We start from the raw sequence: 24340 nt of genomic DNA, 5'->3' as shown, positions 1-24340 counted from the left end.
AACAAGCAACGAGTTTGGAGTGTCGCTGCAGGTTCATGTGCAGGGAAACTCCCACCAGTGATTTTTCTTGCAGTGAATTAGAAAAGCCCCTCTGCCCTCTTCCTTCCTGTTATGTACACACACAGTAAATGCTGTTGGAGTTACACGGCCACCCGCAGCACCAGCATGCATTCTGGATTTTATAACTACATTTTTAAATTTTACATCAGCAAAAAAAATGAAGAACGTTTAAGGACTCCTCTGTAGCTTCATCAAAAAGCCCCCACCCCAGAACAAGACTCGTGACTGTCATTGCTTAAATGTGCAGAGGCATCGTGCTCTGAAGTGGCAGCAGCACAAACATGACCAATCATTTCCTTGTGCATGTGTCAACCCACCTGCTCAGCTTCAATTGGCTCAGAACATATCACCAGATAGAAGACCCAAAAAAAGCCCCTGTAGGAAAAACAGGAAGAAAGAAAAAACAAACTAAAACCAAGCATGAGCTGCAAAAAACACAATGAGCTCATGAGTCTGAGCAGAAGCTTTTAATGAGTGAAAAAGAAACAGTAATACAACAGATAGAGAAACAAATGTTTGACTGACAGCTTAAAATATACACTTCATAAGGACAGCGTAAAGAGGACACATGACGAGTAGTTTAAGATCGCAATGTTCATCTTTATAAGTTATATAATAATAAAAATAATATATTTATATATAAATAATATAGTTTCATATTATAAAATATCAGTAGCATATAGATAGTAAGTCATCTATATTCATCTTTATATTACTATATGTTATATATACTATGTGCTGTAATGCTATAGGACACTGAAAGTGCACGCCCTGGTGCTGCATTATGAGTCTCTGAGCTTCCACAGCTGGTTTACACGGGGGGGGGGTGGATATAAATGTATTAATGCTTTTTGGCTCCTCAAAGTGCACTCGCTGGTGCAGCAAAGAGTCTGAGAGCTTCCACAGCCCAGAGAACTTTTCACCTGTGCACCAATCCCTCACAGCTAACCGGCAAGTGGAATAAAATCAACAACGGGATCGAGGCCGTAGCCAGATACAGTTACAGTAACACTAATCAGTGAGCTGGGGTTCAGCTTTGGCAAGTATAATGCAAAACAGGAGGGTTCGAATCCACTAAACAGCTACCCTGAGGTACCCCTGAGCAAGGTACCGTCCCTACACGCTGCTCCCCGGGCGCCCAGTGGCTGCCCACTGCTTCAGAGACGAATTATTATTATTATTATTATTATTATTATTATTATTATTATTATTATTATCATCATTAAGTAATGCTTAAAATAAAAGGTCACACATGACTTAGAGTTTAGCACCTCAAGTCTCCAGCATCCAGTCACATAAGTGTCATTCTGTCACTCATTACCACCACTGTGCTGTCATTAACTGTGCCAAAGTACGAACAAAGAGAAACTGAAGATGAGTCCAGAGGAAGTGTCCACACTCCCACTGCATCTACACTTACTGTGTAGATGCAGTGGGAAACTACAGAAAGCATCCACTCACAGGTGGAGATTAACCTTTTCATGCACACTCTACTTCAAAGTGAAAAAAGGGGAAAGATCATCGTTTCAGATCTGTTCTTTCTACACAATTTCTGGCTTTGCTGCTTCTTTCTTCCCGACGATGTAAAGTCCTCTGGTTTGCCCACAGCGGCATCTCCTGCCAATGAAAACAGAGCAGCAGTTATGAACACGCCAGATGAGGACACAGCATGTCATTGTATGATTTATATACGGGGAGAAGATTACCTGAGATTTTCATTTCTGCAGCACAGGATGATGCATGCAAGCGCTATCACTATCACTATGACAATGACAATGACAGGGATGATCCAGTGATGAGAGTTCCCTGAGAAGGAAAACAGATTTAATAATATTTAATATTGCATTAAAGGCCAAATAAATTATTCACAGCTAATAAAAACAGTCACGTTCTCAGAGTTTATTACCTCTCTTAAATAGCCTGAATGGGACGTCACACAGCATGCAACACTGTTATTTAAAGATGATGTCATAAATAAATAGAGCGGGTAAAAAGTACTAGTGTAACAAAGTTTGATCTCTCCACTGTAACTGGTGTTACAGATATGTGTTATCTAATAATGAGGCCCTTTCCTGTATTTGTTCATCACGTGTGAAAACATGCAGACGCTGCCAAACATTCCTGTGATTTAATCACGTTTCATTTCAGTTTCGTCTCTTTTAGTGACACACAGACACAGTGACATAAATACTGACTGTTTTTTTCACCTTGGTCTCCGGGCAAAGCTACGGGAGGGCAGACGGCTGCAAAAGAACACGAGAAATTCATATTTTACTTCAAAATTGATGAAAACAAAAACCAGACACAATGTGAGGACGGGGCAGCGATACTCACTGGTGCAGTTGGCCGTGTAGTCGAGAGGTTTCCCCTACGGAAAACAAAAAGAGACAGTTATTAGGATGAAGTACTGCTGACAGGATTGTTTTCCCTGCATATTTATTTTGTGATTAGCAGATTTGCAGAGTAAACTCAACCTCTCTTGAGCAAACAGCACTATTCACACTACAACACGTCCGATAACACAGGCAAGTTTTTTCCCTCCAGTGTGGAATAAAGTTTTTTCTCATATTTGGAGGGTTGTACCTTGGAGTTGACGTGTCCTTCACAGAAAAGGTTTTCGATGCAAGCTCTGACAGTGAGAGCGTTGAAGCTGCGACTTATCACCACAGCAATTTGATCGAGGTGGTTGGCGAGGACGTATTTCTAAAGTCAGCAAATGAAAACAAATAAAAATGATCAGCCTGTCATGCGACAAAATCCCGAATAAATACAAATTACATGGAACCCTTTAAAGTTTATGATATATATAAGAGAACATATATGTGAGAGGTCACTCACGGAGATGTTAAACCACGAGAACTCAGGCTTCTGCACATCCTTGTCAGAAAACTCGGTCTGGAGGGCGTACGTGGTCGTGCCACCATCATGGGAGACGGTGCACTTCACTGGCTGCCCGCTCAAAGCCTGCACGAACACACCTAGGAACAGAAAGATGAGGTTTCTTTATTCTGACCAATTACAGTGAGCTTTATAAATAAATGCAAACGTTATTAAGCATGTTGTACATTTAAATATAACCGTCGAGGCAAAGAGTGTGCTCAGGTGAGACAGTTACATGCAACTGATTTATATCAAATAAAGAAACACTATGCAGGGCGCATGTTTTTGCATAATCCATACAACAGTGTACTGAGTGCAGTTTGCATAAAGTTTGGAAGTTTATATTTGTGGTCTGAGGCCAGAGTTATTGTTATGAAGCTGTTTTTTGTAGCTGATGCCAAAGACGAGCTCTCTGCTGAGCTTAAATAACAACAATTAACAGATTAACTACATCCTGTGGAGATGAATGACCCATTTTTAAACCTGAGTGAATCAGTTTTAGTTTACTTTCAGCTTTGGTCAGCTTACAGTGTGTTAGTCATTCTGATCCTTGTGAGTCCCTTCTTTGTGTATTTGTCAGGCGTGTTAACATTTGTAAACATTGTCTCGTGTGGGAGGAGGGGCAGCTGATAAAAATGCTACGCAGTCGCATAAAAAAAGGTCACTTGGTCACTATAGCAGTAATAACTCAGAGTGTTTGGGGAAACCTGCACTCTGTACAAAGCTCAATTTCTTTAAAATCTTTTTTTTTTAAATCACTGACAAAGTCAAATATCCGGATGTTCAAGTTTTGGAACAGAAAGGTGGGCCCGCAGGGGAGTGTCATGTCTAGGAAATGATGTAATATGGCCTGATCTTGTGACTCGCGTTGGTTTTCTGTTGTCAAACAAGCACACACACACATACACACGTGAGTGAGTGAGTGAGTGAGTGAGTGTGTGTGTGTAGACCTTTAAACCAACCTGAACCAAACTGTAAAAATCTGAACGAAACGTCCTCTGCTACACTAAACTAAACTTCCTCTAAAGAAAAACAGATAATCGTCAGTTTAGGACGCGGCGATGAATCCAGCCACAGACACGTGGAAATAACTGCAGTGCAGATTACACAACAGGAAACATGTTAGTGTTACCTTCCCGAGGTTGTTAGTAAAACAAGATCGGATCACTGCTCGAGTAAATTTAAGTAAAGACAGTGAAAGCTGTCGAAGGCTGACTGGATACCAAGTGACGCAATCTCACCCTCGGCGTGCTCCTCTCACAATCACACGGACATTCACCACATAAAAATACTTTCCCCTTCGTCATAAAGAGCACACACGCTCTGCTTCCAGGAAGCTTTTTTAAAAGTTCTTTAACAAAACTCACTCAGCAGCAGCGCAGCGCTCAGCCTCCACCCTCCAGCCATCGCTCTGGTGACTAAATGCTCAACTTCCTGAGCTCCTGTCTTTGTTCTCACACGGTCTTCTCTACCAAAACTCCCCCTCAAAAAAACGCTCAATGCCACGCCTTCAAAATAAAATGTGCTGAGAGTTATATGATTTAAAACACATGAAAGGGAAGACTCACTGCAAACTAACACATACTGATCTCTGATCAGCTTCATCCTAGATGGGGATGCACTCATTCACAGCTCAAAGGGAGTCACTGAAAGGTTAGACGAGCATAAAAATGATGTGAATCACATGGAAACACATTCACTTAAATCTTTTAATAAGTTCTGCTGAAGGTCGACTCAACGAGCCCAAGACCTGTTACCTTTAGTGATCATGATTGATTAGATCTTTGCCAGCATAATAAGGATTGTTTGGCAGCTCTCACTGGAACCACTGATACTCAGACCAATGAGTATTGGTCAATGTGTGGAGTCATCGGTCTTCCACACTGGAGAGTTTCACATGATCATGGATTGCGAGGGTCGCGACCATAAAAAGCACCTGCTTCAAAAATGTGCAGCAGCCCACATGGACGAGCCAAATGCAGTCTCAGGAAGAGTTTTAAAGATTGAGCTCTTTGGCATCAATGACGCGTGGTATGTTTGGACGAGTTAAGATTCGGTTTTCAAAGCTAAGAACACTGAACCAGCTGTCGAGCATCAGAAGCTGTTCTTCTGCAGTGGTGCTGGCACACTACACAAAGTGGACGCAATAAAGAAAGAGGAGCAGGACTACCTTCGAGGGGCGATCGTGGCTCAAGAGTTAGGAGTTTGCCTTGTAATCGCAAGGTTGCCGGTTCGAGCCCCGGCTTGGACAGTCTCGGTCGTTGTGTCCTTGGGCAAGACACTTCACCCGTTGCCTACTGGTGGTGGTCAGAGGGCCCGGTGGCGCCAGTGTCCGGCAGCCTCGCCTCTGTCAGTGCGCCCCAGGGTGGCTGTGGCTACAATGTAGCTTGCCATCACCAGTGTGTGAATGTGTGTGTGAATGGGTGGATGACTGGATATGTAAAGCGCTTTGGGGTCCTTAGGGACTAGTAAAGCGTTATATAAATACAGGCCATTTACCATTTACCTTCAAATTGTCTGAGACAGTTGAAACTTGGACATGATGGGGTTTTCCAACAGGACACATTAAACCTGGTTTTGGAATAAATAAAAAAGGCTAACGCTAAAGCCACGACCTTATTTAAAATCTGAAGTCGGGTCCGTGCCAGGAAACTAACCAATTTTAATTTAGACTCCACCTTTTCTGCGGAGACTAGTGGTTAAATATCCAACCAGAATTATGCCAGAAGCACCAGTTTAGCTCACCGGGATGAGCAGGCCTTTGTTGCATGTCTTCCCCTCACCCTCCCTCCACTTTCCTGTCAGACTTCACTGTTACTATCTAATAAACGAGAAAAAAGCCCCCCCAAAAAAAGCACTTTGCCAGAAGCATGTTGATGGATACTAAAAAGCATCTGGTCAAGATACAACTTGTTAAGTTACATTTAACCATATATTAAAGGTGTGTATGTCTACACTTGAGTCTATTGAAACCTAATGTTGTTAAAGGCTGTACAATCATTTCACCAATCAGTTCAAAGAAATTATTAAAACTCACAAATTATCATGACATTCATTGACATTACATCCATGCTGAATGTAAACTCTTGACCGTCTCCATTACCATCACCAAAACACCCAATCAAGGATTTTTCCTTTGGAGATGGCACACAAACCGTGCACTCAGCCACAGTTTTTTCTGATGTCACCTGTCATCAGTAAAGTCTTTAAATCTTAGTATATTTCTAATTATTCAAAAATATATGTGACTTGATTCAGATGTGCTGGACTGAGTTAAAGATGAGCTTTAGGGTTTGTAAACAGTCAAAACTTTGAAGTGGGAGTTTGGTTGCTGCTAAACCTGTTGAGCAACCACTCATACTGAGCCAGCAAAAAGTGCCTGCTTTATCATTCCCCCCAGTAGCCTTTTAATAACATATTTTACAGTTAATGTCTTTAATGTGTGATTTTTTTTTGAAAAAAACAAAACAGGAAGGATTCTGAAAAAAAAAGTCATGTTAATGACCTGATGCAACCGCTGCGTAGGGTGGCGAAATCATTCGCTCGTGATGACGAAACGTGACGACTTCACCCAGACTGCTTTATTTTGAAAGTATGTAAACAAATGAAAGCACCATTAAACAAGTTTTATAAGCAGCTGATATTTACAGACCCTGTGTAACCATCAGTTTCACTGCATGGCAATAAATTATGTTTAGTTATGTTTAATCTCCAGTAATCTTTCTACATTAACCACACAGGTGCACAGTGCTGATAGGGAGTAGGTGAGGATAGTTTTGTTTGTTTGTTTATTTTTAACACTGTATGTTCAAATAAAATAAATGTCATTACAATATATAAAGCATTCAAAGTCATCTTTTTTAATTCATGAAAAGGGTGATGTAATGTGAACACACTGACCCATTTTCAGCCTTTTCAGCCATGTTCACTTAAATCATTCCTGAATAAAGTCAAGTCAAGTTTTCAGGGAGGAAGCTGGTGAAGCAGGAAGGGAACAGTGAAGTGTTTGTGAACTGTTTGGTACAGAAGAAGGGTCTTCCGTGAGAAATATGTGTGTCAAGTATAAAAGGAGTCAACATAATAGAGCAAAACAAGACTAACTGGTTGTGCGCACCTTGGGAGTAATAACTGCAATCAAATATTTACTGATAACTGTCAGTGAGTCTTTCACACCACTGTGGAGGAAATTTGGTTCACTGTTCTTTGCAGGATTGTTTTAACTCAGGTCCACTGGAGGGGTTTCCAGCATGAACGACCTTTTTAAGGTCATAAACAGGCCTTAAACATACTGTGAGACCTGTGTCCTTAAAAATGTCTACATTGGATTTTTTTTTTTTTAAAGTGTGAGGTTGAAATTTGGAAAAAGGTCAACTGGACGTCTCCCAGATGGCCACAGCTCACCCCACAGTACTAGGCTGAACGCATGACCGAAGCACATTGGTGAGTCGGGCTGTGGAGAGCACCTGAGCAGAGATGTTTAAAGGATGTTGGATTATACAGTGCAGGTCTAATTGGACTGTTCAGAAATGCCAGGAGAGACTCCTGTCTACAGGAGAGCTGCTGGATCCACAGCCAGGCTGCTGTTGTGCTCATTTCTAATCTCGTCCATCCCGGTTTCTCCCAAAGAAAATCATCTTCAGCTCGGCCTCCTGTCTCCAAACCAAACACCACAGCAGGTCTCACTGCCATCTTGTAAACTCTCCTTTTCACACCTGCTGCTATCCTTCTGTCACGCATTACCTCTGACAATCGTCTCCACCTGCTCCACCCATCCTGCACTGTCTGTTGCTTTGGATGGTTGACACCAGATACTGAAACTATTCTACTTTCAATACTTCAGCTTAGGGCTGGGCGATATATTGAGTTTTTTAAAAATATCGATATATTTTCATACGAGATATAAGATGTGACAATATCGTTTATATCGATATAGTCTTTGTTACGTTATAATTATACTTGTGGAGCCGCAGGTTTGCCTCTCTTTTGTCCACTTTTGTCTCTACGCAACTTTACTCGGCCTCCCCTCCCCCATAGCTTTACCTGCAGGCAATGACAAGATGAAAGAGGAAAATCTCCGTTAGCGAGTTACCTCGGATCGCCCCGTGCGTGGGGCTGGACGGTGTCAACGTGTTAGCGAGCTAACCGCGCTAACGAGCTAACCGCGCTAACGACATGCAGCCAGGAGGGCTGCACGGCCTAAAATCCTTTCATTTTCTCAAAAATCGACAGTGCGCCTTATGTATGAATTCTGGTTGTGCTTACTGACCGCGAACCGATTTTATGTGGTACACAGCGCTTAGCAATCTGTCAAAAAATGTTTTAATATGACTTTGCTAAGCTACGGAGCTGCACCGCTTGATGGAGCCGCCTCGCGGAGTGATACGTACTGTGCTTCAACATAATATTACCGTACTGTGTGTGTATAAGGACCACAAATGGCACCTGTTCAGAGACGTGGTGCAGCTGTGAAATCTGTCTCTTTGTTATTACGCTCAGCGTCTATTAGTTTACATTTTGACCATAGCTGGACGATTTTTTGTTTTATGGGCCTAAGGATTTTTTTTTTTTTTTTTAGGAAGGGTGTATATAATGACAGGTGTTGGATTGGCCAATTGGTCATGATCGACTCTGGCCTGGACCAATTACAGCCGAGGAGGCCGAATGCACCCGCCCCCTTGTTTAGCAATCACGTGATTTTCGCGCATTGCATGCCGGGAACTCGTGGCAAAACAATCCAAGTACCGCATCAAATGCAAGCATTTGCAGCACCACAAAACGTTCATTCTCCGGTTACAATGCCTTCTTGTTTTTTCTTTGCCGCACAAAAAAGGAATGTACAAAACAAAAGGAGAACAATGCCGGTCCGTACAAAGACAGACTCGACGAAAAGACAAAGAAAAGATATGAGGAAAAAATCAAAGGTGTGAAAGGGTCAGACCCTTACGAGCACACAGAGTGGACAAAGGACGTTAGCATGCTGCCCAACTTTCACCACGCTCAGATTTATAATTACACGGTTCTTGGAGTGAGTGCATACACTCATGAAGTTTAGTAACTTCAGGTCACTGCAACAAGCCCAGGTACAGTTTACCGACGGATGGGTACAGGACCTTGAAATGCACCGAGTAGAACGAAAGACCATCGTACGAACAAAGGTAAGTTTACCAGTCTCACAAATCGTCGTCATAAATACACATTCGTTAACCGTTTATTAATATAACCTTTGAGCTCAACGGTAATTAATTAGTAGTGGAAATAATTTCTGGTTCATTACAGAAATGTAGCAGTGACAATAATATTGTATGCTGTAATCGCACTGGACAATTAGTGATACAAAACAACTGTTTTAACCTGTGAATAAAAGTCAATGTACCATGGTAATAACAGAAGTGAAACGCAATATTGTGTCAGGACAATTCACTATTTATGCACAATAAACAAAGGAGCATAGCGCGACAATTTCTGTTCAGCGCCAGACTTGCTTGTAACCTATATCACCAGTTATGTTAAGAAAAATGACGTATTAACTACTACAAAACTCTGACCTTTGAGGGAATGCTTGGAGCAGACTAACATGTGAGCTGGAGTGTTCTGGGACGTTATATTTGGTATATCCAGACCATCCGTTGGCTCTTACTTCGGAAACATGGCTTAAAACATTTCTCTTCAACGACGTAATCCGATTGAAAAAAAAACGATCGGCTTCCCGTGGCTGTCATGCTACCGGCTGTTGCAGTTAATAATACAACAGCTTCTTGCCATTTTTTGTGTTTCTTTTTATCGCTGTGTAACTGAGTTCAATTGAAAGCCTGCACGCGCTAGTACCTCTTGCCACAAGTTCCCAGAATCCTTTGCGGTTTTACCCCTGAATGACATCACATTTTCAATCTTTATCCTGGTGGGCCGGTCTCTAGTCAAAATGCCCGGGCCGATTTTTTGTCCCAGTCCAGCCTTGATTTTGACTGCACAATTGTGAGCTTTTCGTTATGCACAAAAACAACATTGTTTTCTTTTATTTATGGACCATGATTATTTAATAAATGCTGATAATTTATTTTTGAGTAATTTCTTCATGTACATCTACGCTGTATGTAAAGAAAAGTGCCCGTGTGACATCTGGGACACAGTGTGACTAAGAACTCTTTTTGTTCTTAACTTATGGCTTTAAAAAAAAAAAAAAATCGAGATATATATCTTATATCGCCATCCAGCTAAAAAAATATCGAGATATGAATTTTGGGTAATATCGCCCAGCCCTACTTCAGCTCAATGTGTCTTCTCCTTTCTGCCTGCCGTCCACTCTCAGCAGAGATCAATGTTTTCTGTGAACATGAGAGCCCACGGTGACTCATACCTGGCCTCATCTCTCAGGCCGTCCATTGTTAATAATAATTACTGTTATAATTATTATCATCACAGTAGAAAAAGCAGCATTACACCCACTTTAACAAAACAATTTCCAAAATATGGGATATTTAATGCATGACGTAACTTATAGTTAAACAGCTTTCAAAATGTATTTAAAAGAAGAAAATAAAAAATCGGCTGTATGTTCTTGTATGTTCCACACGATGGCGCACTGAGACAGCTTCTTTTACCCAGGCGACGGCTGGAGCTCTTTGAGAAGTGGACCACACAATAAGTAAACGAATAAAAGACGTAAATACACGACCCATATTTCGACCTTTGGCTCGACGAAGCAGTGAAATAACCGAGATCCGTCTGTAATCCTGTGCGCATGCGTCTCCAAATGCAGAAAAAACATGAGGATTTGGCGCCACCTTCTGAGTTTTGCTAGTTAAATGTACACATTTATCTTAAGGAAAAAGAAACTTACAATTACAAGCTACAAGTATTTAAATATTTTTAAATAAGAGGGTTGACTCATTGAAATAAGCCGATCTGTGAGCGCGCAGTCTCAGAAACAACAAATGTTACCTGTGAGGCTCACCACCCCCTCCTTCTTGGACGCTGACAGATGTCGTCTCAGGACTCCGACAAGCAACGGCATCAAACTCTCCTGAGCGGTCATGATCATAAACTTTATTTTTAGTCATTCAATTTTTTAATTAAAATTTTAGATTTGTGCAGATTTGCCTCACGCCACTGTGCGAACAAAGGTATTTCTATTACGATGTCTACAAACAATTTGTGATTATTTTATTATTTCTTTTATCTATAAATAAAAAAATATACATGCAAAAGCAAGCAGAGTTTTATGAGCTCTGAATTAGACAAATCAGTCCAAAAAAAAGAAAGAGAGAAAAGAAAACAGGCAGCAAATCCCCACAGTGAAGAAGACGTGACATAAAAATAATATTCAACATTTAGATTTCAGAATAAAACGTGACACACACTGATAATTGGATTTTTATTGAAAACCAATGAATTAAATTAAATGAATATATTAACAAATGCTAAAATAACACTGGGATCCATCCCTGGGAAAAATATAGTAAACTGGTGGAGTGAACATAATTTAACATATGGTGATGGAGCGCCGCGTAACACCTGCATCCTCTCACACTGCTTGTTTTTTTATAACTCTTTTCAGGTCGTCTTCACCGATGGTGAAGTCTCACCGAGGGTCAAATATTTAAGGATGAGGAGGAAAGGCGAACAGAGGCACTGCATATAGTCCTAAATGATGAGGCTGACACGTGTGGACATTAAATTCCCTTACATGAAATGTGTGCTTTCGAACACGGATGAATGCAGAGTGCAAAAATAGATTTTGCAATACAAAAAAAAAAAAAAAAAAAGATTGTCACTTTGTTCTTATTACACAAACACTCTCCGACCAACACATACACACTGTTTTTTTAAAGCTTTTGGTGCCCAACAAAAGGCCGAAGCACGCAGGTAGTAACCTCACCAGTGAGTTTCCCTCAAATCCAGTTACAGTGCTCCATGTTCAGGTATATAAAACACTCACCAGCACCCTCTGTGACCTCACTATGACACAAACAGCACTCGGCTCACTTTGCACACATATACACTGCACATTCACACAAACACGTGGTGTACACAAGCACAAACACAACAGTAAACAGACACAGGAGTGACACACAGACTGCAACGCACATTAACTGACTGCATGTTTTTCTTTTTAAAAAAAGGAATAAATGGTTTGTATTGCTTTGGCCTGTTCTGTGAGCAGCCTGCTCGTGTCGCCTTCCTCCTCCGGTCACGCAACTACGCATGCATCAGAGAGAAGACGACAGCAGGGAGGCGGTGGGGAACATGGCGGATGTCACAGTGTCCGTTTCGTCACTGCAGTGTTCGGACACGTTTACCACCGGGATCCTCGTTTTCCTGGTTTTCCCTTCTTGGCCCGAGGCTTCACGTTAGAACCCCCACGTGTCTTTTTGTGCCGTGAAGTCCGACTCCTCTTGGTCCCATTTGCCGGGGGACAGGCACTCTTCAGTGCTGAAGTCCTGAGGGTTCACCCCAATGTCCAGGACCTGGGGGTTAGTGCGAGACTCAGCGAGTCTGTAGCGACAAAGGGGAAGAAAAAAAAAAGAAAAGACATTTTATTAGCGGCTTTGGTAAAACTATAGACTGTACATAAAAGATGGACATGGCTTCCATCTGAAGCTCTAAAGATGACTGGGGTGCAGGGCAGAATCGCTGAGATGGAGTCGGCAACGTCTGGAGGAAGCTCAAAGGAGAGATGTTTCTCCTCTGTGCTGATAGGACCCAGTTGAGCTTGCTCGGGGTCTAATTAGGCTTCCTGGACTATTTTTGAGGTTCCACACAACTGGGAGGAGTTCCCCGCAGAGATCGCATCCGGTTTGGGAATGTCTAAGGAAGCAGTGCTTTCAAGTTCCCAGAAGGAACTTGAAAGCACTGCTGAAGAAAAGGACATCTGGAACACTTCAAAGGATAATGTCCATCTTTTGTTTACAGTCTATAAAATCTGATTTTCTGTTTGCAATGTTTACAGATCTTTGATAATGGTCAGTACAGCGTGCACAAAAAACAGGAACATAAAAATGGACATCAAATTTTTAATGAAAATGATTAGAAAATAATAACAATGTGGCCAGATGTGGAAATGAAACAAATCCCCTATTTAAACAACCATAACAATCTAACACGAGCTCCTCTGATCATAAACAGAAGGGCTTTTTTTTTTACTTCGTATGAACGTGCCACTCTCCGTCTCTGTGTTAAAGCTGACGGATGTGAGGCAAACACTCAAACATCTGTGATGACGGCGTGGACAAAGTAGAGGAAACATCAGGATCTGTGGCAGAAACGTCCCTCATACTTTTTTTAAACAGTGAAATGGTAAAAGAGTGAAGGCTTCCTCCTCACTGTGCTCTAAAGTTAGTCGACTGGCTACCGTTCTGTGCTATGTTAATGGTTCCTGTCATGAAACATGATGCGGAGACACGTGGGGTGGTTGATCACGGCTACCCGCACAGATGAGCAGGCTTAAACAGTGAGGTTGACGACAGGACGATGAGGTCACAACATCCAGTGACATGATATTATTACCTGAGTAGGATTCAAAGCTATCCAGACTGCGGCTGAGGGTGCAAAGAAAACATCACAAGTCAGGCAACAAACTCTCCTGAAAGGCCTAATTATAAAGCAACTGGACTGATCCAGCCAGCAGAGGGCAGTGCAGAATCTCAAATCCCAACAACAGTCAGAGCTGACAACAGAGACAGTGGACAGGCTGGTGAATATTTAAAGGAAAGCTCTGAAAGCTTGTTGTGGCTCTGTTACTCTGTGTGAGGGCATCTTGGCAGCTTTGTTTAGAACCACCGAGCTCACCTTCAGCCTAGCAGGAAACACTGCTGTGCTGATGGGAGGCTGACAACACAGCGACATGAAATGCAAGTGAAAGCCACATGACGGCCTCGATCGGTTCAACAGATTTTGGAACGACACGTCCATCACTGCCCTCGAGCACCGACGAGGGGTGCTGCATCCCTTCAGTAGAACTCTGAGACTCTTTCAGACGCGCTTTTAAAAACCATCACTGTGGGAAATGTTACCGAGTCTGAATGCATGCTCTCACTTTAAGAGTGAGCGGGTTTCTGAGCTCAGTAAAAAAGCACGATTATTTAGGAGCATGAGAAAAAAGAAATGAAACAAAAAGTTCAAGCATTGCTTGTTACTTTATGAACTGTGAAACATCCTGCAGTTTCACAACACTGTATACTTTGGCTCATTCTGGGGATCAAAATCGGGCCTTTAAGGGAACAATCCAGCAAACCATAGGGCATAAATTTAGCACTTATAGCAGTACTTCTGTCAGCTTTACACCCTTCTTACTGACATCACCTATGGCCATCTAAAAGATAAACTATTAAATAACAGGAAGGTTCCAAAAGAGTCATACGGATGCGTTTCTTTTATTTAAGACAGCAAAATGTCTTTAAAATGCAGAAAACCTTGACTTATCCTCTGAGATGAACCTCACTGACAGTGAAGATAGGGGAACAACTCAAAGGTGCTTTTTTTTTTTAAAAAATTAAAAATGTTTACCAGAAAATACTTTGACTAATCGACATCAGGGAGACTAATATTTTTAACTACTGTCTAACAAAGTTTATTGATAACACTTTCCTGAAACAGTTCAAATGTCCTGGATCACAAACAACAAGTTTATTTAACGCATTAAGAAACTCTTAATTTGTGCCTGTGTGCAAAGCAGCTACATATGGTGCGTGTGCTGCTCGCCCCTAATAATGAGTTACAGACCCTCTGACCACTAATCTCTGCTGCTGCTGTTTCTTTAATCTGAAATAATACCGAGCTGTTTCTTAATCAGACAGAACAGTGATTAAAAAGTCACATTTACTGTGCTGTAAACAATCCATTAATCTGGAGCTTATTTCACTCCTCGTGCTAAACTGTAAACTGTAAATAACTTCATTACTCAGTGACATCCTCATTCACAGACTCATAAATTGCCTCTAATTTTTTCACTCTCTCGCTCTGACCCCTCATCAACCAGCACAATCAGCTCCTCCTGACAGACAAAGAAGTCGACCTTTCCCTCGGGGAATCCGAACTTCCAGTTAGCGGATGCATCTCTGCTGATGCTGGGAGCATCCTCGTTAATCACAGAGAGGGCAGCTAATGGTGCTAGGGTGTAATTACAGTGTGTGCAGACAAATAATCATCTGATAACGGGGCTAAAATGGCCTCTTAGTGCTTGATTACAGAGACTGAGCCGCCCATTCGCCCGCCACTAAATGAAAAGTGAGAGGATGTGAGGCCCACTGCAGAATTAAGAGGGAATGAAAAGCGGAGCCAAAGGAAATAAACGCAGTCGTAAAAAGCTGAACGAGTCTTTATGGCAGTAAAATGAAAAGCTGTAAACATTTGCAGAGTGCAAACTTGACAGCAGACCACCGCCGCTTATCAGAGAGGCCTGCCGATGGAGCCCAAATTGAAGCATCGGTCACAGCGGCCTCCAGCTCCACTCTGACCAGTTTGTTGATGGTACAGACAGAAGTTAAGCAGAGACAACCGACTTCCCAGTCAACCTTGAACCTGAAGACCTCGTGTTTCCTGTGCTTCATATTCAAGTTCCTAGTTTGATGTACAGTCATGAAAACATTCAGTTTCAACAAACAGCCTCAAACTAAACAAACTTCCTCTAGATTTGTGTTTCGAGGCAGTTTTCCAAGTACAAATTATCCTTTCATTTTCATTCCTTCCAAAGAGCTTTTGTTTTTTATAGCAGTTAACTATTTTTGTCCTGCATCCACTCTTTTAAATTTCGTTTTTGGTTTATTTGAACTATAAAAGCCTCGCTCGGTATGCACTCAGACGTCTGCTCTGTTGAAAGTGTCATGTGTAAATGTTCCTGTGGTCCAACCTAGTAAGATATCAGAGTTAGATTATCAGCTGTGAGGGCAAAAAGACTTTCCTATACTGCAAATAACAACATCTTCATTGAGCTTGGGATATAAATACCAAGCAATCAGTCTTCTTTTCCCCCCTCGTAGGAAATCGGTGTGTGGCAATCAAAGCCTAGAAAGGCAGCATGACTCAGGGAGGGTGTCAGCTGAGTCAGGGCCTGTAAACTGAGCCGGGGTGAGTCAAGCGGAGGGAGAGGCAGTGTTTACTACAAGTGCAGCCCAAACTACAGACTCCTGATCCCAAAACAGCAGCTCATTAGAGCCTGAGCTTCAGGGAAAACCCAAATTAACTCATCTCCTCACCTTGAGAAAGCCTCGTCCAGACCGTCCTCCAACTCCTGCCAGACAGAAAAAACACACACACACACACACCGGTTAAATTCAGAGTTTTTGTCTTATGAGGTGATAACAGTCCTTACTTATTATACATGAACATGCACAAAGTCTCCTCTATGCTCTCAGGAGGTTGAGTTATGCTGTTTGCAGCCCCACACCCTCGCCAGTTATGTGATAAGGCCCGTTCTGTTCAATAGGCTATTGTGTGCTTCATCACGGCAGCGGCTCGGCTGTAGAATACACTCCTTTGAATACAACAGGTACAGTACATCACTCGGACGCTTAATCACCATTTCCAGCACGGCAGTCTTCTTATCAAGCTGAAACAGCTGAAACGTACTGACCAGCCCTTCTCTCGTCTTACCCATACAGTATTGTTGTTCTCTGTTGCGTGATTATGCACCGTAAAGGGATCCGACTGGGTCTGCTTTGTTCCTGAGTGGGTCAGCGCCGCGTTCGCTCCCTCAGCCAAATCCAAAAGTTTCCCCGTGGCGACCTCTGAAAATCAAAACAAAGTTCGTAACATTAATTTACTCCTAAAAACCACACGGGCACCTGTGATGGTCAACAAACACGAAGAAGCAGGAAGTCAAGTGGCTTAAGTGGGCACATGAGATTTTCCTCATGTTCGAGGCCGAGGGCTGGATTAATCTCTGTGAAAGTTTGTGCTGAAGGTCGACGATGGGCAGCGACGAACACAATCATATCCAAATAAACTAAAAAGCACAGAAGCAAATTAAAAGACGAGACTCTCGTCCAACACAGGAGGCGGTTGGAACTCAAACACAGCTGATGCTGAACAGATTACATGCGGTCAAAGTTTCAAATCAACGTGCTCAGCCTTAAAAATAGTTTGTTATGATGTCATAGAGCGATCCATCTGTCCATCTCCCATTTATCCGAAGATGTTACAAAGATCTCAGGATCATTGAACTCTCTCCCTGCTAATCCAGAGTGAGAATTGTACCTTTTTCGTACAGAACCATGACAACCTGACGAATCGCCACCTTATCATAGCGGCGGTGTTTGTGCATTCCTGGTTCCTGGTGTGATCCTGGCAGCAAGAGCTCCTGTTAGGGTCTCCCATGCCAAACTGGTCCCAGGCGACACAAAGGGACCCTCAGTAGCTTCTTGGGCCATAGAGACATGGTCATCTCAGTCTCTGTGAGCACAGAAGCCCCACCCCTTTCTGTTTCTGAGGGGCAACCAATCAGAAGACAGTTGATTTAAAGTAAAGGCCATAACAGCTTGTTTGTCGGGGGCCTGTGTAGCAGCTCAGTATGAAATAAAAGCTGGTTTAAAATGTGAATCATGCAAAGAATGAAAATATGGAGCTGGGAACAGGCAGAACAGCCCCACACTTCTCTTTATCAAGCTTCTAATGCATCTCATCAATTCAGCCATATGTGGCACGTCACTTAGTGATAAGTGAGCACGCAGTAACCCCACGCCTGACTACAGCGGCACTGCTGAACTGTAATGGGATTGGCTCGTAATGGCCCTGCCTGATGATTAATGCGTGTCAATAATGTGTGTCAACACTAATTTCAGTCGAGTCTTTAGGCTAATGTCACCCTCTGAGAACAGTAAAACCACAGTAACTCTTCTAATGGTGGGATATAAATACTCTTCAGTCCTTAGCTGACCTTTTTACTAGATTTTATGCTCCTTAAGGGAAAATGGTCCCGTATAACTGAGTCAGCATGCAATAAGATTTTCATGCAGTCTGTCCTGTGTGTCAACAGAAGGCATTCAGACCTTCTGCTGTTATGAAAAAGGCAATACTGTGAGACAGACCTTCACGGGGAGGGGAAGGACTCATCTGATGATTAATGCTGCTCACTTAAAAGCTTATTTATTACTATAGTGAAAGACAGGGTCTGTGAACAAACAAGGTAGAACTAATTCATCAATCAATTACCTGAAAGGTGATTAACAAGCAAACTTTTTTTAAAGTGGATAAATATTTAAGATGATACCAAAAGTTTTTTGTTTCTTTTGATTTTAAACTGACAGTCGTCTTTTTGACGTCTAAGGTTTTATAGATCAGGATACAACAACAAAAAAATCATCTATTCTTCGATGAACAACAGCGTTGCAGTCAGGCTGAGGTCTGGATTTCGTCTGGGCCACTGCAGCACCTCCATTCTTTTCTTTTTCAGCTAATCTGCAGATTTGCTGCTGTGTTTGGGATCACTGTCCTGTTGCATAACACAATTTGGATCAAGCACATCTAACTCTGGAATACTTTAAAGTTCACGAGAGAGAAGAAGCTTTCTCCCAGTAATCCTTCCAAACAAGCTATACTTTGTAACTGTGCTGTCATGAACTTTAAACCTTAAGCGCTAACTGAGGCCTGCAGAGTCTAAGATGGAGTGATTTGGGGGTTTTGTTGGCTCTTAGTCTTTTTGCATTGTTTGACCTTGGGGTGACTTTGCTGTGGTATCCACTCCTGGGAAGATTGGCAGCTTCCTGAATGTTCGCCGCTTGTGAATAATCGTTGTCACTGCAGAATGATGGACTTGAAATTGTTTGAAAGTGTAACACTTCGCAGCAAAACCTGCTTATTTAAGACCACTGTTGATGTTTTTCCTCCTTTTCCTCCTTGGCATTACGTTCCCACACCTGAAAGCTTCCAATCAGCCTTTTATAGATGTGCTCACACTTGCTGATGATCAATTAATCGAGTACATTTGACAAGCAGCACCTGGCTGCTGCTTACCCTCTTAATTCCTACAGAAGCAGTGAGAGTTGACTTTTTCCACACTGCTTCTTGCATTTTAACTTAGTTTGATTAAAATACATGTTTTATTGTTCAGTTCCATACTTTTAGGACCAGATTAGCCCTGGAATAAGCATGTACTGACTGCACATGCTTGTTTAATGCTGCCTATCTCTTAATCACAGCTGTTTTACTTCCTGTTGAAATAAAGACTAAAGTTTTTAATTTGCTGCTTCATATCGTGTCACAGAACTATGCATAAACACTTGAGTGCTGAAACTTTTAACCAAGAAAATGATCATCATCTCCTCCATCAGATTAAATTATAAGGAAACTAAGCTCTACTTTTAACCTTGTGAAGAGGAAGAGACTGAGAGGCTGATTCATCTCCTGCAGGCAAAATCCCCCAACAATCAGGTTATGGCAGGACGTGGCATTTACAGGCCTGGCGCTGGGAAAAAGTCGAGGGTATCGTGTGTCACGAATAAAGCTGACTCACCTCCGACAACGCCACTGATCCCGAGAGTCTCTGACACGCTGCTAGTGCATCAGCCACACAGTGAAGAGCAGATAAATGTAAGAGCTCTGCTGTCCCTGATCACTGCTTCAGGGCTGGCAGCGAAAACGCCAGAGCACCGAGCTTTACTCTGCTGTGAAATTATGCTAATTTGCCTCACAGAAACGCAGTCCACTGGCAGCTAAATGACCCACCAGGGGGTCAGTAGGATAATGTTAGTCCAAAAAAAAGCCTCTCTGCTTGCAAAATCTCTGCTTTGTTGAGTCTTCTCACAGAGGATCATCTTTAAAGCCCGTGTTGACCATGAAGCGCTGCACGTGTAGCACTGCAGAGCCAAATAAAGCATCAGAACACATTTAGGGAGCTGCGCTTCTCTGACGGGAGGCCTGCTGGCTGAGCAGAGGAGCACAAAGCTGATGTTTTTAAGACTTTCCTGTAAAAAAAATGGCCACTCCAAACAAATATCGAAAGGATCGGGTCGGGACAGGGAAAGGCATGCGCAAACACAACATGCACAAAAATAAAGCATCGTATAACAACATGATGCTTTTCGTGTAATTTATTCCCTGGATGTGGACATGTATGGGATTAATAATGCCTTCAGGTCGTCTGGCTCAGCGGATGTTTAGGGTCTGATCGAACAATGGGGGCAATAGAAATGTGAAATTCTTTCATGCTTTCTAAACAAACAGGGCTGTAATTGTGCTTCCAGAGTCAGGCGGAATAACAGCATGATAGCAGTCCTTTGTTTTCATAAAAATGTCAGGGGAATCGCTGAACCAAGATTCAGTTTAATGCATCCACAATGACTGCAGTGTGGCTTTTATGTGTTCAAATTAACCTGATCATCAGCAGCACCATTATCACCGCATGTAACTGCCTTAAACAGTCACCTACTGTTAACTTTTGTGATGTTAGTGAGAAATGGTAACCAATGAAAAGCAGACTGTCATCAGCTGACCTGCAGCCTCCATGTAGGCCAACCTTTGACAAGTGGCTGAACACTCTTCCGTCCCTTGAGGCTACGATCGCTGCGACACGGAGAGAGAGAGACAGAGAGAAAGAGGAAGAGAGAAAAAGATGTGATGATGGGCGACGTGACTCACCTCCTCCCTTCAGGCTGCCCTGGCTGGCCGAGCTGTCCGACTGAGAGCTGCTGGCTCCTTCCCCATCTGAGCTCGACTTTACTCGTTTCTCTTTCTCTGAACAGAAACACAGAGCAGGACAACAAAAAGGAAAAGAAAGAAAATGAAAACAGTGCAGTCAGTGAGGACAATCTGTGATTCAGGAAGTTCTAACCACAGGGCCAGAGTGGTTGTGCTGCAAAGAACAGTTTGCCTTCATGCAGCTCAGATGTGGTTAAAAGTTTCACTCAACAAGCATACAATCAGTGTTAAATGTTCACAAATTCTATATTCATTATGTGCAAAGTGAAATATCCCAGGGCGTCTTTTGCTTCAATTTTGATGATTATCGACATGCTCCATGAGGACAGTAAGACACAGAAGGTCACTGCTGAAGAGCCTGAAAGCTGTATTGAAGAATATTAAGCAGCAAGCGCAACAGGAAAAGGTGCAAAAACAACAGAGACGACCGCAGACTTTAAATGATTGTAAAGAACAGTTGAAGAAATTTTGAGAGCATCACACAAGCAGACTCAGGCTGGCGTCACAGCATCAAGAGCAACAACGCACAGTTGTTTTCAGGAAGTTACAACCACATCATTCCCAACATCACCAATCCTAAACCAGACATTACATCAGAAGTGTTTGGTTTAAAAAAAATAAACATGATTGTTTCTCTGTGGCTCTAAATCCTCTTTTCAGATAAAAGATGCAGTTTGGAAACTGAGGTCCTGCAGTCTGGAGGATGAGGCTCAGAAGCCAAAGTCAACACAGCGTGACCCGGGAGGTTTTAGAAAGCGTCACGCTTCCGTCTGCAGACAAGCTCTCTGGAGATGCAGATTTCTTTTCCCATCAGTAGAGGAAATTTGCAGTAGTACCAAATGTGTCCGGCCTACCAACTTGTCTGACCTGAGCCCCACAGAGAATCTATGAGAAACCTCGAGGAGCAACAACTTTCAACAGAGCGTATAAATGAGCATATTTTTCAGACATTTGATATTTCAGTGTTGAAAATCATGTTTGGTTGATCTTCTCAGAATCAGAGACACTAGATTTGTGATTTTCATTGGCTATAAGCAATGATCAGCAAAAAAAAGCTTGAAAGATTTCATTCAAAGCTTAATTAATGAATCTTTTCAAAACTTCTGCTGCTGTACGTTATACAATCCCCCCCCAAAAAAGGAGAGAAATCTTTGAACATGTTAAGACTATTACTGAAATCATCTGCCAGCTACAGCAGGGTGTGTAACCGTAGCCTTTAAACAGGGAGCGCCTGGGTCTGTGTTTGGCCCGGGCGTTCCGCTGAAAAGTTTCTCCATGCAGAGCAACAGCTCCCTGCGACTTCCTGCACAACATTTCTGTTAATCTCAGTCCAGCAGAGCAGTTTCAGGCCCTGTATTATTCACACATGTCAGAGCCACAACTTCAAACTACATGCAGAGTTAACTGAGGACAGAAAACACTTCCTTTAGGCAAACCCTGGGTGCACTGGGTGCATGTCTGTGACGCCATGTCTCAGGCACATCTTTGTCCCACTCTTTGCACGGCTTTAAGTCACACCAGAAGCATTTTAGCAGTACAGGATCTTTTAGTGTTTCATTTCCTGCCCTCCTCAAGTGCTCTGTACAGCTCGAAGCAGAAAACCTCTGTGGGGCTTTTAATGTGGACCCGAGTAGATCTGATCGGCTCCAGGATAGCTCCTGAATAGAATCAAGGACTTTCAAGTAATTTATTAGGCTTACAGAGCTGTACTGGACACAGAGTTTGACCTGAAACAAAAGGAACAGAGACGCGACTAAATAAATCCTGGTCGATGATCTATGCGGGGGGACTGGAGATGATGGTTGTCCTGCAGCCCCAGAAGAGCCAATCAACGGTCAAAGCAGGAAACATGTTAGTAGCTGTTTGACTGGCACGTTTCTGCATTTGCAAACGGAAACATGGCTGCAGAGTGGCAAAGCTCGCTTCTAGAGGGACTCTGAAGGTACTGCTGTGCAACAGTAGTGGTACAGATATCACACTTTGTGGCAAACTGTGGTTTTACACATAACAACAACAAAAGCCATATAAATATTTACAGACATCAGAGGGTAATTAGTCAGTAATCTGCCTGAGCTGTGTCACATACGACCACATATTTCACCAGTTCTTTGAGGGCGCTGCTGCAGCTTGCACAAGCGCATGTTGCAACTCCTCTCTGGCATGCCATTTAATGAGCAACATGAAATCTCTCGCTTCCACTGATACGCCTTTGAGCTGCATCCTTTGTTCACTCCTATGGCCTATATGTGGAGGAACAAGAGAGGATCCACCAACCCGAGCAAAGCACAGCGGCTCACAGAAATCTCTTTCCCACAACATCACATTACAGAACCGTACACGCAGCTACAAGCTCAAACTGATCTCACACGCTTTGAGTTTCACAAGTGTTTTTGAATTGTGTTAAAATATTTTAAAACTTGCTGTTTAAGCATGAATCATCAGAATTACACAACTACATGTGAAATCCGTCTGTGCAGAGACGGAAAGTACTCGTGTGCAGTTTGAGAAATCTTTCAATGAGCCCAGTGTCGTCACACGAGCGCTAGCATCACTCCCTGATTTTCACACCTCCGTTTATTTGGGGCCAATCACAGCGATTGATTAAGTTAAGAAAGCCAAAATATTTTTTTTGCCACTTGTTAAGCAATTCTGTCCAAAGTTTCAGTTCACAGTCTCTCCTGCTCTTTTACCTTACATGTGTATTCATGTCATACATGAGGAAAGGTGTGCATTTTCTATTCACAGATTCGTGATTGACCGCGCAGCCCATGACCACTTCTCTTCAGCCCACTGTAATCTGGTTTTCTTCCATTTAAGTGTCCGTCCTGGTTTTTGTTTGGAGTTTCTCTGCCAAAAACACTGATGCCCGCTTTCATTTATTTCGTGGATTTTCTGTTTTCGGGGCAGACTGCGTTGAGTTTTCAGTCTTGCAGCTTTGATGTGTTTCATAAAAACAGCCGTTTGTTAAGAAATATTTGTGAGTCATATCTGTGATTTGTGCATTTTCTACAGTTTCCCAAAAAAAAGAAAAGAAAAAAAGGAAGCTGAAGGAGAATCCTCGAGGTTTATCGATTCCACCGTTTTTGTGGGTCGGCAAAACATCCATAAGGCTCGATAAAATTTTTAGTTCAGTCCAATTTGATTAAATTGGTCAGAAAAAAACTAATAAAATTATCACGTTGTGAAATTTACCAAAAACAACTGCAGCTTTGAAGTTTTAAAAATGCAAAAAAAGAGAATAAAGTTCATTAATAAGAGGATTTACTTGGTCTTTTTCATGTTGTTATACAGCATTTTTACATTTCTATATACAAGCTTGTTTATTTTTTAATAATTTTTCTGCCCTTTTAAACTTATTGAGCCATTTTATATCTGTATGTTTTATTTTATTGAGTTATTCCACTTTGTTTATAGGCTGTGTTTAATGTTTTGGTTGTTATAAATCAAACTTTCAGCATGAATAAAGTTCTACAGCTCGTCTTAAAAATAGATTATAGAGCTTTATTCCCGCCTCACTGCTTGAGATGAAATGTCGCTTTCTGCTTTTCTAACCACAACTTTCTTATACGCACCGTCATTCTTGGTGCAGTGAAAATAACATTTCCCATGAGCCCGGGTCGCTTGGTAATGGCAGCCTTAGAAAAATTTCCCAGGGCACCCGTTTTTTTCTCTCCTGCAGATCCTCACGTGTGCACTTTTCAGTCGGCTGCTAAACATGGAGCCAACTCACAGATACGGCAGTTCAAAGCTTGCTGTAGTGTTTGCAGTGAAT

General features: G+C 42.3%; 2 protein-coding genes across 6 annotated transcripts in view; both read right to left on the bottom strand.

Annotated features, from left to right (window-relative positions):
* Nucleotides 1-512: 512 nt before the first annotated feature.
* LOC146685848 (uncharacterized) lies at nt 513-4401 on the bottom strand. Of its 2 annotated transcripts, none has more exons than XM_085442281.1 (7): nt 4308-4401; nt 2899-3038; nt 2644-2763; nt 2395-2428; nt 2256-2303; nt 1767-1866; nt 513-1677 (listed from the first exon to the last, which is right to left on the bottom strand). In XM_085442281.1, the coding sequence occupies exons 1-7, from the start codon at nt 4345-4347 to the stop codon at nt 1602-1604; spliced, it is 558 nt and encodes a 185-aa protein (XP_085298407.1). In that variant the 5' UTR covers nt 4348-4401; the 3' UTR covers nt 513-1601. The 2 variants fall into 2 exon arrangements, with proteins under 2 accessions (XP_085298407.1, XP_085298408.1); XM_085442282.1 differs by having other exon boundaries at nt 2268-2303.
* A 6896-nt stretch (nt 4402-11297) lies between these two features.
* The window catches only part of ldlrap1b (low density lipoprotein receptor adaptor protein 1b), a 46488-nt gene continuing 33445 nt past the window's right edge, over nt 11298-24340 (bottom strand). The window contains exons 6-10 of one of the 4 annotated variants that reach the window (XM_085440739.1): nt 20509-20604; nt 16528-16661; nt 16131-16165; nt 13444-13475; nt 12318-12432 (exon numbers count right to left, since the gene is read on the bottom strand). In XM_085440739.1, the coding sequence (XP_085296865.1) occupies nt 12386-12432; nt 13444-13475; nt 16131-16165; nt 16528-16661; nt 20509-20604 (344 nt within the window). In that variant the 3' untranslated portion in view covers nt 12318-12385. Of the gene's footprint in view, nt 12433-13443; nt 13476-16130; nt 16166-16527; nt 16662-20508; nt 20605-24340 lie in introns of all 4 variants that reach the window. The other 3 variants (XM_085440740.1, XM_085440737.1, XM_085440738.1) reach the window with 3 other exon arrangements.

The sequence above is a fragment of the Copadichromis virginalis genome, linkage group LG19 (genome assembly GCF_057382275.1).
Source record: "Copadichromis virginalis isolate Kocher_CV1m ecotype Utaka linkage group LG19, C_Virginalis_male_GT1.1, whole genome shotgun sequence".
Taxonomy (NCBI): domain Eukaryota; kingdom Metazoa; phylum Chordata; class Actinopteri; order Cichliformes; family Cichlidae; genus Copadichromis; species Copadichromis virginalis.
Note: the sequence above shows the minus strand (reverse complement) of the source record. Positions and strands in the feature narration are given on the sequence as shown.